General features: G+C 38.5%; 1 protein-coding gene across 4 annotated transcripts in view; it reads left to right on the top strand.

Moving 5' to 3' along the window:
• Positions 1 to 17,538, top strand: part of mgat4a (alpha-1,3-mannosyl-glycoprotein 4-beta-N-acetylglucosaminyltransferase A) — a 111,575-nt gene that overhangs the window by 79,567 nt on the left and 14,470 nt on the right. For all 4 annotated transcript variants that reach the window (XM_039743914.1, XM_039743913.1, XM_039743912.1 and 1 more), the window contains 5 exons: positions 3,478 to 3,553; positions 4,656 to 4,770; positions 8,751 to 8,881; positions 13,135 to 13,242; positions 15,573 to 15,766. In XM_039743914.1, the coding sequence (XP_039599848.1) occupies positions 3,478 to 3,553; positions 4,656 to 4,770; positions 8,751 to 8,881; positions 13,135 to 13,242; positions 15,573 to 15,766 (624 nt within the window). The remainder of the gene's footprint in view (positions 1 to 3,477; positions 3,554 to 4,655; positions 4,771 to 8,750; positions 8,882 to 13,134; positions 13,243 to 15,572; positions 15,767 to 17,538) is intronic.

Below are 17,538 nucleotides of genomic sequence, written 5' to 3'. Positions count from 1 at the left end.
AAGATATGTTCTGTATGGAGTCCAGGAGTTGACTACCTAGGCACTTAGATGAAGCAGACATCTTTGCAACTTTGCAAAAGTATCTGGATGAGATCCTGGGGCAGCTTAGCTATTAGCTAACCAAATGAGCTCCGTAAACTGAATAATCTCCTCTTGTCTGTCAAACTTCTTCACAAATTTAGTGTGAGGATTACATAGCAGTTTTTACCACATGCCATCATATACTGTATTAATTGCTTCAGTTCAAGTGAAAACACATTTTTTTCTCAACTTTCCATTTAATTACATTTCTTTTTACAGTTAAGAGTAAAGCACAAATGCTAATATTTTAAATGTAACAGTATGCTTGTTTGTGTCTGTATACAGTATATACGGATCATAAAAATTCTTTTAGATAAACTGATAGCTTTATCGATATACAAGGACCTTGCAATGCTCAGAGTAGTGATGGGTACTAGGCAAGGGGAAACTAAAGTAAGAGCAAGGTAAATAATCAAAAGATTGAAAACACCTCTTGGTGTACATGGTAGCAAATGGTTCTGTTTACAAGTCGTGACCATGGTGCTCATTTAAGTACAAAATCTCAGAAGACTAATGGCAGAAAAGGGTTGTCACCACTACTCAGTTAGATAGTACCCCATGGTCCCTGAGTGGAAGGGGTGCAGCTGACTGGTCCTCTTAAAACAACAACACAGAAGCCACATGATAAAGCCTAGCCCTTTCAAGACTGTCAAACTCTTATGAATGCAGTGGTCTCATAGGTTGACAGATGAGACTGTAGCCTGGTGGCCCAGAGCCTCCATAACATGAACTAAATCTGTTTTTAGCTAGAAGACAATATTGAGTCTAGAGTCAGCACTGGGCTAGAACAAGGGTTCAATTAAAAATTCTTCCACTCTGCCACTCGACTGGCTGGAGAAAAATTGAAAGCCTTCATCTTCATTCTACCAAGCAAGAGCCTAACTTTAGATGATTCATGCATTTTACTTTCTCCTTCTCCGATGCCCCTACTTTTCCAAGTCAACATGCAAACAAAATTTACATTTTTACCCTCAAATGGACATACTAATTGGCTTACTGTTTATTTTATTCAAGTTGAATAAGCCAGACCATATTTTCTGAATCTTCTAAACCAGAAGTTTTGAAACTGTGGGATTGCAGCAGTCCTGGTGAAGTTGACATTCATAAACATTTTAAATACTGTCTAAGTTGCCTCAAGTAGTTTTCAAATAAACATACAGGTCACTCAAAATGTTCTTCAATTGCTGCATAAAGGTAGTCCTATGTATGAATATAGTTATTGACTAGAACATCAGCTCCCAGTCTGTGGAGTATGGAAGCAGCTGTCAAATGGTACTTGACGAAACACAAAAAACAATTGGGCAAAAATGTGACATTAATTATTGGTTACTCAGTTTGGCTGTGTTTCAGTCCCTTCACTCCATCTCACAGTGGTCCTGCTGTGTGAGACTTCACTCCAGTTTTTGCCTAACTCGCTGCATTCTTCTTTTCTGTGTCCACCGCCATTCCAAAGTCTCCCACCGTTCACATGGGGCTCAAGGTAATGGCTCTCACTTTATCTTCACCTCTTTTAGTGGAACCATATCAGGATTGAGGCTGCCCGGAAGCCATGCACCAAGATCGATACTTTTTTGCAAAAGAGTACATCTTTGTCGCCCCCGCCACCTTCATGAGCAACCTGCACAGTGGAACTTTCAGATCCTAAATGCCAGCATTGCAATATTTTCAGTATTGGTAAACTTGTTTAGTGTACCATCCTGTTTTGACCAGTTAATTGGCAGAGCTAATGCAGAAGGATATACAATGAAGAATAAAGAAAATGTCATTAACAATGCAATACACATATCAAACATTTCATTTTAGTGTTGTTAATATTAATCAACAGCTGAAAGCTATTGTTTCAGACAGAGTCGTCAGTATTCAGTTACCTTACTTAAAATTATAGAGGGATAATACAGAAACTTGCTGAACACAGAAATAGAACTGCGCTTAAAGTTGTCAGAACTGGGACCCACCATTAACAATATTGATTCTGTAAAGCATAAAGATGCACAGTACTGTGAATGAGGCTTATAACATTGACTTTGAGTTTGTTCTTTTTGGCCTGAAGTCATATATCGCATATTTTTCTACTTCTTTATGTCTGAATTTATATATGTTAACTATATATTTTTGTATATTCACAGTAATGTTAGGCTTTCGAATTTATATTCCTTATCAAAACAAGCTACTGTTCTTGCATATAAAAATAATTTTAAAAATTTTTTGGTGTATAAAAATGAAAAATGAAAAGAGACACAATAACATAAAAACTATTTTTTTTTTTGTTGTCCCTTATTACAATTCCCTAATGCTAGATAGAAAGATAGATACTTTATTAACCCCAAGGGGAAATTCACATAATCCAGCAGCAGTATACTGATACAAAGAAACAATATTAAGTTAAATAGTGCTATATTGCAGGGAGGGGAGTGAGTTAAAGAATTACAACTTTTATTAGTGTCTAGTAAGAGTGTTAACAACTTAAGACAGGACGAATGGTGGTAGTTCAAAACATTTCATTTCCTTTAGTGCCCCTGGCCTAGAGATACCATGTGGCAATTGATCACATATGTGCCGATAGTCTGCTGTCATTAATACTTTACATTGATTAATAGGTCTACTGTTATACAAAGTCATGTTGTGTGACTACTGTGAGCAGTAACCAAGATCCAAGGCTGCTTTGCAGCATTTTTATTTATATCCTTGGGGGCTCTGTTAAGATGGTACAACATTTTAGGAAGCCTTGACTTATGGGAGCTCCTGATCTAAATCATAAATTGCTAGGCCAGTTTTTTCCATGCTTACCTGAGTGTCGAACTTAGTTTAGGATACCGTTTGTGCAGAGATAAATTTACATTTTAATATGCATTACAGTTTAGCTGGGTGCAGTGGGTGTCTTGAGTAGTTCAAAATCATGCTCTTTTACCAAGTACAGTTTATTCTGTTTTGCTTAGTGGGGTGTATAGCTAATGGACAGTTTTTATTTGTTTACCTTCTGTTTGCTGTTTAGTCCCTGAACTGTCAAAAATAACTGTCTGCTCAGGATGACCTGGCATATTGATGCACTGTGTAGACCTGCTTGTGTTCATTTTCCTGTCAATTCATTGTGTAAATCTTACACATTCACCCCATGTGTTTAGTATTCTTCTGGTACAATACTGTTAATGTTGACTGCCGAGTCTGAGTTGGGCCCCTTGTAGCAGTGTGGATATACACCTGAGTGTAATTCGATGGGCATTTGATCCAATGTCAGTCCTATGTCTTGTACCCTTTCTTACTAGTAAAAACTCCAGTTCCCTGTTTTCTTGTAATGGATTGAATACATTCAAAAAATAAATGGATTGATGTTCTGGACACAGCTGTGGAACAACAGAAATGAAAGTCATTTTTTTTTGCTTTTGAAATATTCCGCAGGTGGAGAACAAAACAGAATCTTGACTATTGCTTTCTTATGATGTATGCAGTAAACAAGGGAGTCTATTATGTGCAGGTGGGTAATTTTGTTAGCCGATGTATACTTTAATTTTGTTAACTATAGCATGTACAAACACTGCAATACTTATTTGGAGAAGATCAAATGTAAATGTTAATGGGTACTGTGCTTATGACATTGCTATATAGCCATATAACAACTACTACTGCCCAGTTGAGTGCAGATTATTTAAGCAACAGTTCTAGAGAGAGACATTTCAGTGGTGCTGATGGTAACTCTTTGACCATAAGATAACATAATGTATCATTTGTACTCACTTCATGAAGTTGTAGTATTGGGGTGATGTGTGCTTTGGCCATGGCTAAAGAGCCTCCACTGGAGAGGAGTTAAGGAGAGCATTCCGTCCAACTAGTGGTCCTTGCCTTGCATGCGATAGGATAAAATATCTTTTTAAAACATGTTTAAGCCCAAATGGAAGCTGTATTTTCTGTCTTTAAACAAACTCACATCACCTTGTTTTGGCTTTGTAGTTAAATCTGTGCCCCCATTTTTGGAATTTAAAAAGAATAATACAGGTATAATTGAAGGAGGACAAAAGACTGTGTACATATCCATGCAGTAGTTTTGTCTGTGTGGCAATCTGGAAAGTGAAATATTAATAATTATCACTAATGCTGGTTTATGATATGCCAAAACCACTAAAATCAAACCTCACAAGCTTTTCAAGCTTGGTGCCAGTTTTCTTTTGCTATCATATTACTGGCAATGATATAGATGCAATAATGAGGGCAGGCACCCAAAATCTTAAAGTACAGTTAAGTCTCTTTGCAAGTAAATTATTGTCATGTTGGTAATAAATATTTATCACTTTTAAATCAATATTTAAGTACATAGTATATTCTATTAAAGGCTGCAGCATGCTTATGCTAGCAATTTTTTGGTGTTGTTAATAAACACGGAATGCAATGCCAGCCAAGTGCAAGCTTCTAATATTTGATGGCCATTGGCAGTGAATGTTGTTAATACAGTATATAAAAATACTGTGGAAGCAGTCTCTAGACCTACATCCATATGCACAATTTTTTCCACAACTGTAAGACACCACTTTTATTTTTGATAGTTTTTGCTTTTAATTAACTTGTATGTTCTTTTCATTTAGCTGGAAGACGACATTGTTGCCAAACCAAACTATTTCCTGACCATGAAAAACTTTGCACAGCAGCTAACATCTGAGGACTGGATGATTTTGGAATTCTCACAGCTTGGATTTATTGGTAAAGAAAGATTTTATATGTTTTTAAGGAACTATGAAATAAGTTTTAAAATTTAAATTCATAAAAAGAAGAAAAAGTAAATGCCTTCTGTAGGAACATGTTGATTGCATTAACTGTTGTGACAGATAGGGGGCGCTGTCGTCCCCTTGAACCCTTAGACCAGACACCAGATAAAAGTCCAATAATTTGACTTTTTATTATAATACAGTGCACAAAGCACCCTACACTCCACAATACTCATACAATAATCACAACAATAAATCGATAACCAATCTGCCACCCGACTCAGCTCTCCCTGGGATCTCCCACAGTCCTTGACCCAGAAGTGTTTTTCTCTCTGTCCACGTGACTGGTAACACTTCCGGATCAGATAAAAAAACTCCTTTACTTCAACCCGGAAGCACGTCATTTCCTCCGTCCATGTGACTGTGACGTACTTCCGGGCTGTTTGGAAGATACTCATTGTTCCTCCCTGCAGCATCCTCTAGCGGCCCACATGGTATCCAGCAGGGCTGTGGATAAAAACTCCATTGTCCAGGATTCTCTGCTGGCCTTCTGGGCACCTCTATGCTGCAGGGAGGGCTCCATCTGGGGGTATTGACCCGGATGAACAACCGGCCATATGCCACACTGTATGTATATAGAATAGCATGGCAAGTAGCTGTAATATCAATAACTAGCAAAATACCCCCGCTTCGCAGCAGCGAAGTACTGCCTTAAAATTTTTATTAAGAAGAAAATGAAACCTTTTTAAACTGAGGGAAAATATACCAATAATTATTTGTTAAGGATCTCTTTGTATGCCATGTTGTCAGTTCGGCCCTCCGGTTGTAATATGACCAAGCTGTGCGCTGAGCTTACTCTTGAGCATGCAATGTACAGTTGGCCATGTGAACAATAATCTTGTTTCAAATCTCACAGCTTGGATTGCTGCTGTCATAATTGGTTTGAGTTTCATGGTTTGTTTCAATTACGACAGTAATTGTAGGACTTGTGTTGAAGAGACATTCGGCATCTGTCAAGCGTTGTAAGTATACAACCGGTCTCATCGATAACTTCACATCCAGCTTTTGAGAGGTTAAACATTCATAAACATCAAAGTGTCCACTACTGAAATCGTTACCTGTGAATCTAAGATGTTTAAGAGGCATTGGCGGTTGTCGAAAGGTGTAAAATATTTGGCCATTTCGGTACACTTGAAAGCGACAACTGAACAATTCAGTGGCAGCCATCAACTCACATGCAGATGCATAGGTGAAGGGCTTAAGCATTTCACTCTTATAGTGCTCCTGTGTAGTATAATTATCTCCTGTACCGTCATCAGTCCACACCTTGAACCTGTCCCAGTCATTCAATACACAAGACGCAATGTTCCTCCGGATATCAAGAGTGACCCTGATATGGTTGTGCAATATGTAACAAAGAGAATTGAAAAGGCAGGTGCCATCTCTGGGCATGGAAACCACTCGGTAAGTGACAGTTCTTAGATCGATGGTGATCACCTCGATAGACATGTTAATGGGGTAGGTTGGAATGATAAAGGAAATGGGTACCTGAACAATGTAAAGTAAGTCTAAAATACCTAAACAATAACTATAATCGTAATAAATGAAGAATAAAACAGCGGAGAAGCCGTGGATTAAATAAAAAGGCTGTAGTTATCAGCAGGGAGACGTGAATCCCGTGGCAAAGCAAGGAAGGGAATGTAGAGACTGGAGTGACGGACGGCCTTATATAGGCAGGCAGCCAACAACGTGGGAGGCGTTGGGATGGGGGACCCAGCACCGCCTCACACGGTGACCAAGATGCAAGCTATGGACGTATATATGTACGTAAGTAGGATTCAGTTAGCGTTGGGAACCCGCTTACCAAATTTCTTGAAGATGGGCCCATAAGTAACAAAGACCGTTGGAAAGTTCAATATGGCAGCCGACAGTGGTGTCATACCACCGAAATAAGTACGTGGTTTTGGTTAGTGCAGGGAAGCCACCTACCAAATTTCGTGAAGATGGGGTCAGCCTTCTACCTACACGGGAAGTTGGAAAATTAGTGACGTTGAAAAGTTCAATACGGCGGCCGACAGTGGCGTCATACCATCGAAATAAGTATGTAAATTGGTTTCGGTTAGCACAGGGAAGCCGCCTACCAAATTTCGTGAAGATGGGGCCATAAATAAGAAAGTTCAACATGGCGGACGTTGTCGACCGTATCACCATTATGACCGCTATGTAGAATTTCGAAATGAAACCTGCTTACCTTTTGTAAGTAAGCTTTAAGGAATAAGCCTGCCAAATTTCAGCCTTCTACCTACACGGGAAGTTGGAGAATTAGTGATGAGTGAGTGAGTGAGTCAGTGAGGGCTTTGCCTTTTATTAGTATAGACTAGCAGATAGATAGATACTTTATTCATAAAGCTTGAATTGGTGATCTGTTTTTCTTTGTTAACCTCATATTTTTTCATACTTCTTCTCAAACTAAGGTGGTGCGAGGGTAAAATGAATCGGGATGCGCTGATCAATGTAATCTGTGTACCAGGAAATCATGCATTGACAAAAGCTCCCCTTTGCTTGTAATGCAAAGTGTGATTAAATGCATTATTTTTTAACGCATTATGGAGCACATGCATCGAAGCTTCTCAGATTTTAAAAATAACGTAACACGATTGTCAATGTAACCTTTTGTAAGTAGTGCCTGGAGGATTCAGTGTGGAGAATCTCTAGAGACAGCGTGTGTATTAACTTGTGGATTTTTCTGTGAGTATTTGGTGGCAGTCTGACGAAGTTGCTTCGGAAGACGGCGTTAGCCGCGGAGTTCAGCTCAGAGCGAAATGAGGTAAATGGGAGGGGTCATGATGACGTGACTCCCCCACCCGCCTTAACTGTCAATCCCCACAAACACAGTCTCTCGGAATTTGCATAAGCACACCCCTTCACCTACAATTTTAACTTAGTTACAAAATGATCAAAACTCTCGTTTATATCCTGCGTCCTCTCATTAAACTTGTATCCCGCATTACCTGTGGGTATGTGAAACGCCAGCGGTAGCCTGTCTATGAACTTAATTTAAAGTTTAGGTTTACACCTTGCTTTCTTTCCGAGGTAGCAGCACTCATGAATATGGTAGTATATGTAACTCGCTCGCTTCTTATTGTTTCGCTGCCTTCTCAATTATATAATGCATGTTTTCTTAAGCGCTTTTTGGAGGTCTTCCTGGTTTTCTACGCACTGCGTTGACAGTCAGTTCACGTGATTATGTGGGAGGCGTGATGATGTCACACGAAACTCCGCCCCCCACGTCATTCCAGCTCAACTCCATTACAGTTAATGGAGAAAAATACCTTCCAGTTATGACCATTAGGCGTAGAATTTCGAAATGAAACCTGCCCATCTTTTGTAAGTAAGCTGTAAGGAATGAGCCTGCCAAATTTCAGCCTTCTACCTACACGGGAAGTTGGAGAATTAGTGATGAGTGAGTGAGTGAGTGAGGGCTTTGCCTTTTATTAGTATAGATTAATAATATGATTCTGTAAATTTAAAGCAAACTTTTGGTTTTATTTCATTTTAAAACTGTCGGAAAGCTGGCATCATACAGGTACATGAGGAGAATGTTTTGACACTGTATCTCGCAGCTTGGTCTAGGATGTTGCCATTCCATGAGCTCGGTCAAAGTCCTCACTGGGGATGTAGGCCTCTGGGTGTTACATGACTGATAAATTACAATCTATAATTGTTTTGAAGAATTAACAAGCTTAAAGTGAGGGCTTACATTTACTTGCTCATTCATGTTGTATGAAAGTCGATAGATGCATGTTAGTACAGTGTGAATGAACTGGTCCAGAATGCTAGGCAGATTCTAACTGCTTATTGTAAGGAAAATCCATCAGGGGCAAGCTGATGTTTTTGCCCCTGCATGTCCACTCACAAAGACATTTTTCTTACTTAGTGTGGTGAAGTTAAAGTCTGTTCTGTTTAACATTACAGGGAAGATGTTCCAAGCGCCTGATCTTAATCTGATTGTGGAGTTCATATTTATGTTCTATAAAGAGAAGCCAATTGACTGGCTCCTTGATCATATCCTTTGGGTGAAGGTCTGCAACCCTGAGAGGGATGCGGTAAGTGGCATAAGGAATGTTTCCTGTATTTTGTCATATTTTTCATTTGTTGCATTCTGGAAGGTACATTGATTTACTCAAATAACTGAAGTATGCCTAATCATTTTATTAAGGAAACAAAAAATAATGAAGCACAACCACAATCAAGCAAATTAAAATAACAGAGCAAGTACAATAGGATACTTCCATTGCAACAAGCACTCAGCCCCCTACTGACAAATGCGAGCAGTACGACTAGAGAGCACAGTCTATAATGGTTCTTTTTTCAGAGGAAAACGGCAAATAAAAATGTTCAGGACACTCTGACATACTTAAGGATTTCAAGTCTTTTTTCTGAACACATGCTCATAAACAGAGTTTATGACATAACTAAAGGTTTGTTGCTTGTTTTACACAAATTTCGAAGCAAAAAAAATCTAAGTCATAAATATCTTGAAGGGCAGGTAATCTCACGTAATGTTCAAGGAGGTTCGTTTGGTTAGCAGATCTGCATCCCGCTCCCGAGTTACACTGCACATGCAAACACTGAATTTTTACGACGCTGTTGGACCTGTACTGGAGATGTGTGTTGTTTATGGCATTACATTATAGTTGCTTTTACTTCAAGATTGTATTAGGGTTGACTTTATCTTTATTAAGAAATAAAGAGCTGTACTTCCAAAGATAATAGTATTTCATTTATACAAGTCATTGAAGGAATATGATTAACAAGGAGAATTTAATTCTAATTTAAATGAGATGGAGCAGAGTGAACCACAATTTGTATGCTGGACCTTTTCTAAATAAAATTTAGCTGCCTTTATTTTTATGTTGATTGTGATGTTCAGCCTCTTGATCAATGAGCTTATATGGAATTGAGAATGGACAGAAGCAAAAAAGTCTTCGACATCCAATCAGCTGAAAAAAATATAAGCATCATTTGTCATAAAAATGCAATGTTGTATCCCAGCATGCATTTCAGATTTTTCTGCGACATCTATTAAACATTCCCACAAATGGAGAAGTCATTATACATGTAAGTTACTGTACCTCCGTCCTGACATTAGTTGTTAGTGAAAGTTACAACATAGAAGTGCTTTCTCTTTGATTGCCAGATGCTTTTTTGATAGTGTAAAGTGGGGGAAGACAGAGGGACATGATAAGTATTGACTACAAATATCTGGCATCACTCAATGAATATATGCTAATAATTTTATGGTTTACTGATTCCATGTCTGCAAGGGACCAAATGGTTAGGCGGTTTTCCTTTTAATTATTAAAACTTTTTTTTTATTAACAATTATTTTTGGTGAGCTGTCATGCTGTTTACTTGTCTCAATACTAAATTCTTATTTACTGTTATTGGTTATTTCCTCCTTATTAAAATACTGAAATACTGTGGGTGTCATCTTTATCCTTCCCTATTGGTATGTATTTACATGCATTTAGTGAGTAACGTAAAAGTAAAACAGTTTGTAGTGGAGTTTCCTCAGGAAGTAAAGAGTAAAGTAAGCCCATTACAATTTGAGAGAAATATTTATTCATTTATAATGGATTACTTTCTTTCTTTATGTAATTACTACTACTGTGCACATACTGAAGAGCAAAGGAAAAGAAATCTGTTTTACATCATTTGTAGTGACTTAGTTTGGTAAGTTGTTGAGTTTTTACAAATGTGATTGTGTATTTCTCCTCAATAAGATGACCAGCACATTGTTGTCATATTCTGTGTCTAAAGACTATAACTGTTGTATTCAGCAGGCAGTGCAGTCACACTCTTCCTAAGAAATATATTAATTTTAAATTTCAGCCTTCAGGTATGGCTCTAACAGGAGGATGCACTTAGCTAGCCATTAATGTTGGCTCTTACTTCCAAATCAAAACAGCTGAATGAAGCCCATGGAGCAGCATGACGTCCTGTTGGTGTTTATGACATTTTTGTCTGTCCTTTCCAGCATAGGAGGCATCATTCTAGGTGTGCCAGCAAATACTGTAGGACTGAATGGGACATGTCTACTTATTTCATAACCTCAGGATAGTTTTAGAAATGGAAATTGATATGTTTTACTGAAACTTCACATGCTACTTTTGCTAACATTTGAATGCACTCACTCTTGGTTACAGTATGTCCAGGCACCTGACCATTCAGTCTTGCCACTCATGCTCACTTGACCTTCAGCTTGCTAGTTAAACTTTTAGCCTTAGCTTTTATATGGCAGATTCCTGCATCTGCAAGCCTTGTGTGGCCTTTTCTGTGGGCTCTAATACTGCTAAAATATCATTATTTATGATTGTATTCTTATATTAAGCTAAACATGCTATATATAAATATTGTTTATGTATATAATGCACTCAGGCTCACAGATCACACCAACACATTGATTATTACATATTCCTCACCTTTAACTATGGCTGTCCTTGAGTCATAAAACCGCTTTATTCCCATCATCAGCTGTTGTCCCATTTTGTATATCATGACTGAGGTGGGCAGTTCTTCTGTCAGGTATTGTTTCTGCTGGTCCACTTACAGAGAGCTTTAAAGGCGAACCTTCTTCCTTGGACTTTTGGTCCTCTACTGAAAGAAAGCCGAACATGCCTTGATGCATCCATAGTTGCTCTGTGTTCCTCCGTAGCCTCATCTTGAACTACCCAAGCAGGTTGTGTGAACCCTGACAGTATGTTTGTACAAAGTGTAATCATTAAGGTGCTTACTATGGTTTGACAAACAATTCTGCAGAGTAATAGCAGTCACTCTCTAGGAGTCCTAACTTAAAAATTTCTTCAGATATTATTATAAATTAATTATTTTAATTACTTTATTTATATTAGTCTGGTTGTTGTTGGTATGGAGCTTGAACATTCCCTCTACATCTGTTTGGGTTTTTTATGGTATTTTGGCTTTCCTCTAACCTGCCAAGAAGTGTATTTTCAGATTAACCGGCAGCTCCAAATTATACTTGAATCAGTGCGTGAGAGGGCCTGAATGTGCACAGTAATGAGGTGGTCTGTTGTCCCAACATGGCTCTAGCTTTATGTCCAGTATTGATGGGATAGACTTCGGCCTCTGAAATACTGAATTTGGATTAATTAGGTTCAGAACCCAGATGAATTTTATGAAAAAATTAATAAAAATAAAACTGTCAGTTCTGGCATTCAAATTACATGGGTTTTTTTACGAGACTCTGTGAGTTGACTTTAAAGGCACGACATGAAGACTTTCTTTGGGATTCTGTTAACAGTATGCTTCTTGGGACTATTGAATTCTGTTACAATTGTGTCACCTCTAGTTTGCATAATTTTGAAATCCAATAAAATCGACTTGATGTTGATTCCTCTCACTGATGGACATTTTAAACATTTATCTTTAAACATGCACAGCTTGAAATTACGCCATTAAAATGAAAACTCAATTGAACAGAAGAGGAGAAATAAATCCTCTGTTGTCACAGATATATACAGTATGATATTCTACTTCAGAGTTGTCCATTGCTGAACCTGTTTTATTTTAAGTGAATTGTTTGAACCACACAAATTACAGTGTAAACCGCTGATGCTTTACAGCTCTCTATATGGAATATCAGTGTTTTTATTTTTTTAATTTCCTGTTTTTTATTATTAGTCAGTAGTTATTTTTTTCCTGCCTGTTAACACCTATTTGAGCACACAGTAAATTAAAAATTCCAAAATGATATGTCAGATGCCCTATGTTGTAATTGATCATTGATTTAATTGCAAATGCCATCTCAATACCAGAAGAGCTCCCATTTCACGTGTTTCCAATGTAGCTTTGTTTTACTGCTGGTATAGATTCATCTTCCACTCCCATTGTGCATAACGCTGCCCTGCTCATTCAATACTATTCTGATGCAAGTGAACATTTGCATGTATTAAAGCTGACATCTATCTGACTTGGTTCCTGGAAGCACTAATCCATCGTTCTGAAATTAGGTTAACACATTGAATTTCCAGCCTTTTTCTAGTAGCTGTGTGCTGAGCAGGATGATACTGTGTAGAGCTCAGTAAGTGTGCACTCGGACTATTAAACCTCCAAGAACTGCAGTCTTTCCCTGAAAAAATGTATTTATTTTGTCACCTTTGGTGGGCCCACAAGCACAGCAGAGATGCAACTTCAGGTTATTTGTCTGAAGATGAAATGACAGCAGTGTAGTAATGCAGCTGCATAAACGTTACATTTATTTTGTGACGTCATAAGGTAGTTTCACTATAGTTGCTTGGATAATTCATCGACTATTTTTCTTTTGCCTTAAATGTAGAAGCACTGCGAGCGTCAGAAATCCAGTCTGCGTGTCCGGTTCAGGCCATCCCTCTTTCAACATGTGGGTCTTCATTCATCTCTGGCTGGGAAAATCCAAAAACTCACGGTAGGTTTACCTTAGCGTCTACATTAGTGGCTTAACAGTTAAATAAAATGAAGCATGGCTACTGTAAAATTAGGATTAAATTATTTTTAAATGTAGAACAGTCGAAGATTAAAGTTTGCATCACTGTAGTTTTCTAAAGCTATGAAAGGCAGCATATCAAGTAAACGTTATTCATCTCTCACTACAAAGAAATGTTCTCTGTTAGATGGGCAAGGCTCAATGACTTTCCTCCAGCCTCACTATAAATAACATCTCTTCATTACCTTCTCACACTAGGGTGACATTGTACTGTAGAGTTTAGTCCTTTTGACTAGCAGATCCACCATTTGAATCCTTGGCCTAGTCTGTGTCAGTGTGGAGTTTGCACTTCTGTATGTGTGAGTTTTCCTCTGGTTACTCTGGAAGCTTTCAGGTTAGATTAACTGGTGACTCTAATTTGGCCCCAGTGTGAAAGTGTGGATGTGTGAATGCATAGATCTTGTTATGTGCCATTCTAAATTACTTAAGTGGTTAATTACCAGACTTGAGTATTTGCTCTTGGTAGCGCTAAGGTGTGTGATGGTGCGGGCTGGCTCCACACTGCCGGTTCCTTCCGGAAGCCTCTTGAACCCTCTACTGCTGTTAACTTACCAGAGGGTTGAGCCCCGCAAATGAGGATGCTCATTCATTCAAAGCAAGGGTTAGGTGCAAATGTGAGTAGTGATTTTATTAAAACAATCCATTAAAGAAATAAATCAAGTGTCCAAAAGCAGTGTAGTACAATAGTCAGTCAATCAATAAATAAATAATCCATTAAAAACCGTGACAGTCCATGAGTTTAAAAGCAAGACTTAAAATAAGAATAAAAACCAGCCCTGCAAGTAGGTCCTCCAACTTTCAGGGGAAATTCAGGGGGTTGTGACAGGATTGGCACTCCAGCCACTGTAAAAAAAACTGCACACTGTTCCAGTGCGGTGCTGAGGTGTCACCCACTGCACTCGGGTCCAAATCCAGGTGGTTCGTTGTGTGGTGGGTGTGGCAATATGTGCTGTAATCCGTAATCAGTGCATGCTCCCAACCTCCTCCCTCTACCCGTGCAAGCTCTTTTTCACCTCTGCTACTCCTAATGGGGCACAGATGTGCATACACCACTCCCTCCTGTTTGACACACACAATCGCAGCAGGGACCCCTGATCCGTTCCTGCAGCAACATGCATCCGCACACCTACCAGCGCCCAATTAGAGCCTGCACATTGAGGGCCGCGATTATTTATTTAAATTCAGCACAGCATCACAGACCACTTATCATAAGGTACATTGCACACTTGATCCCTAACTCAAAATTAGAGGCTCCAGACACAAGATGCCTGCCTCATTCCAGTATTCTATACTCGAGCCTCTTTGTTGGCATTAAAAGAGAAGAGGGGCTGAAGCTGTCTGCACGTCAGCATCCATTGTTGCTTCCGTTATTCAGTAACTCCAGTCCATGAAGGTTTTTGTCTTCAAACACTCCTGAACAAAGACATCATCTCAGATATTTTTCTTATGAAATGAGGAGCACAGAAGTTCATTGGCATAATTGTCGTTCTGCCACAAAACTGAAATTTGGCAAACAAAGCCTTACACAGTAGAATCGGGAGTTACAATCTTAAATCAAATACTCAAGTAGAGGTTGAAACCAGAAGAACTGACTGTGCATCACAACCCAGTATGTGAACCAAAATTAAAGTTTGAAAAACTAGCTACAATACCCCAGAATCGGGGGAGTAAATGCTAACATTACTCAAAGTTATTGTCTGCTTTTACATGCATTTTTATTACTATTTAATTTAATATTGTTTTTGGTAAGTATACTGCTGCTGGATTATGTGAATTTCCCCTTGGGATTAATAAAGTATCTATGTAGATAAGTTTGCTGCAGTCTTCACTAAAGTAACCACAGTCTTGAAAAGAGATATCCATGTGGCACGGTCTTAAATGTCATTGTGCCGATAACATAACGCAATGCAACTTCAGAAGCCATGCCCCCTAACGGTGAACCGACATTTAAGACCGTCATATCAATGAATACTCCAAATGGCGTTGTCCACTAAAAAACAAGATGGCATTGTGGCAATTTCAGAACATGACCATTGAGACAAAAAAGTCAGAAAATAAAATGAAACTTAAGCTAAATTCTGTATGATCTAAAACCCCAATAGAAAATGAAGTCTAAAAGAAAAATAATCTAAACTCAAGAAAAATGTAAAAAGTACTGATATTCATAACAGCTGTTCTCACTAAGCAAAACCTCTCTACGTTTGCCAGCAAAAATGTTGTGTGTCCCAAACTGACATATTTGCTTGTTCCAGGATAAAGACTTTCTGAAGCCTTTACTACAGACGGTTCATGTGAATCCCCCAGCTGAGGTGTCTACCTCTTTGAAGGTTTACCAAGGACATAATTTGGAAAAGACCTATATGGGCGAAGATTTCTTCTGGGCCATCACACCCATTGCAGGAGACTATATTCTCTTTAAATTTGACAGACCAGTCAATATAGAAAGGTGAGCAATTTCCCTGAAACTCTGAGAGGAAAGTTGATTAGGACCTAAAATTGAAAAGGAGAGAAAAAGTGAATTGGTCTGCTCTCCAAACATTAAATACTCTGCATCGGAGGATATGAAAAGTATTCCAGGGCAAGTCTGTTTAAACAGTAGTAATAAAATTGCTTGACAGCTCTCTATAATAAAATTATTTTATTCTGAATTATGGCTTCAAGGATGTGATATCTAGAGACAAAATGTCTCCTAGCTCTGTGCCCTTTCTTGTGAATAAGAGTTAGTGATTGTGTGTGGGTAGTAGGTACTCGATATGTTAACATCAAAGGCTGTGCAGAATATGTCAGAAATCTTTGATATTGGTTAACGGCAGATACGGCATTAACTCTGTGCCTGAAGCTGAAGTTGGGGGTTATGACACCCTGACGCAGGTTTTCCACATTATTACTTACTAAACTCGCAATGTGTGAGTAAATTAATGTGACCTTAGAGATTTCATGGTTTTGACTTCCATCAGCGAGCCTTGGTAGATTGTGTTTTTTTTAGTTTAAAATGAAAGGAAAGTTATGTCTTAAGCATTATTCCTTCAGCGTGTCAAACACTATTCCTAGATGCCACCATAGATTGTTATTCAATCCAGTTTCTTAATTGGAAATCCATTTTAATTTTATAGTAATGAAAACATGTTATTTAATCACATGACTTGGTAATGGTCTAATTTTATGCACTTTCCTTTTTTTTCAAACATTATCTAAATATTTTATGACTCAGAGTACATTAATGTGCTTTTTTTCTGCCTTTTAAATATTTTATTGGTAAAGAAAGCACATCACACTGATGCCAACGATGAGATGCTAGTTTCCTTGTTATTTTGTGTTATTAATTGGTATCTAGTTAAGAAAACAGAGAGCCATTGTGGGTTCTGAAAGTAAACTAGCAAATGAAGTACATTACTGTCCCACTTAACTTCCAGTTCACTTTTGGTGGTGATGTTTGTGTTGGCAGCATGGTGAGCTGAGCAGGCCAGGTTTTCTTGAGGTTTGCCTGAGGACTTCCCACACATTCCTAACCTACCTGCGTGTCCTGGGGCTGCCAGTGACTTTAGTTGCAATAGACTGTGCCAAGTACACCTCCTGTACAAAGCACCCAAGATGCATAGTAACTGAATTCTCAAAACACCTCAGCATTGTCTGCTCTGCCCAGCTATCCAGTGGTTTTTCTTTGAGGTCCTTACTTTGTCACAGACAGATATCCCCCCAGCATTACTTGGGAATCTTATTTTGACCGTTTTTACTTGAGGTTACATTCTATCAGACTAAGTGAGGATGGACATGTAGACAGACTGGTAAATTGAAAATTTCCCACATCCTTTGCAGGTAAATCAATAATTTGTTCTTAAAAGTCTATAGGCATATTATGCATGCAAATTCTGCAATTTTATAATTCTCCTTCAAGTCTCCCAATTTGGTAATGCTTCTACAGTATCAATACTTTCCATAGAAGGCATATTCACAGTATAAATGTACATATCACTCTTCACATTTTCTTTAATTTTTATAGAATAATTTTATAGATATTGTGATAAAGGCACTATATAGTGCCCAACCCGGCACAGACTGATGCAGAGGCACGTATAAAAATCACACAGGCTTTTATTTTCTCTTCAGCCGTGGACCACGTCTTCCCCGTGTCCCACAAGCCCAACACAGTCCCAAAAGCACTTAAGTTCACAATACCACACCAGCAACTCTCCGTCTTGCACCACCACTCCTCCCAGG

This window comes from Polypterus senegalus, chromosome 2, assembly GCF_016835505.1.
Source record: "Polypterus senegalus isolate Bchr_013 chromosome 2, ASM1683550v1, whole genome shotgun sequence".
Taxonomy (NCBI): Eukaryota; Metazoa; Chordata; class Cladistia; order Polypteriformes; family Polypteridae; genus Polypterus; species Polypterus senegalus.
The sequence above is the reverse complement of the archived record's forward strand: the minus strand, read 5'-3'. Positions and strand labels throughout refer to the sequence as shown.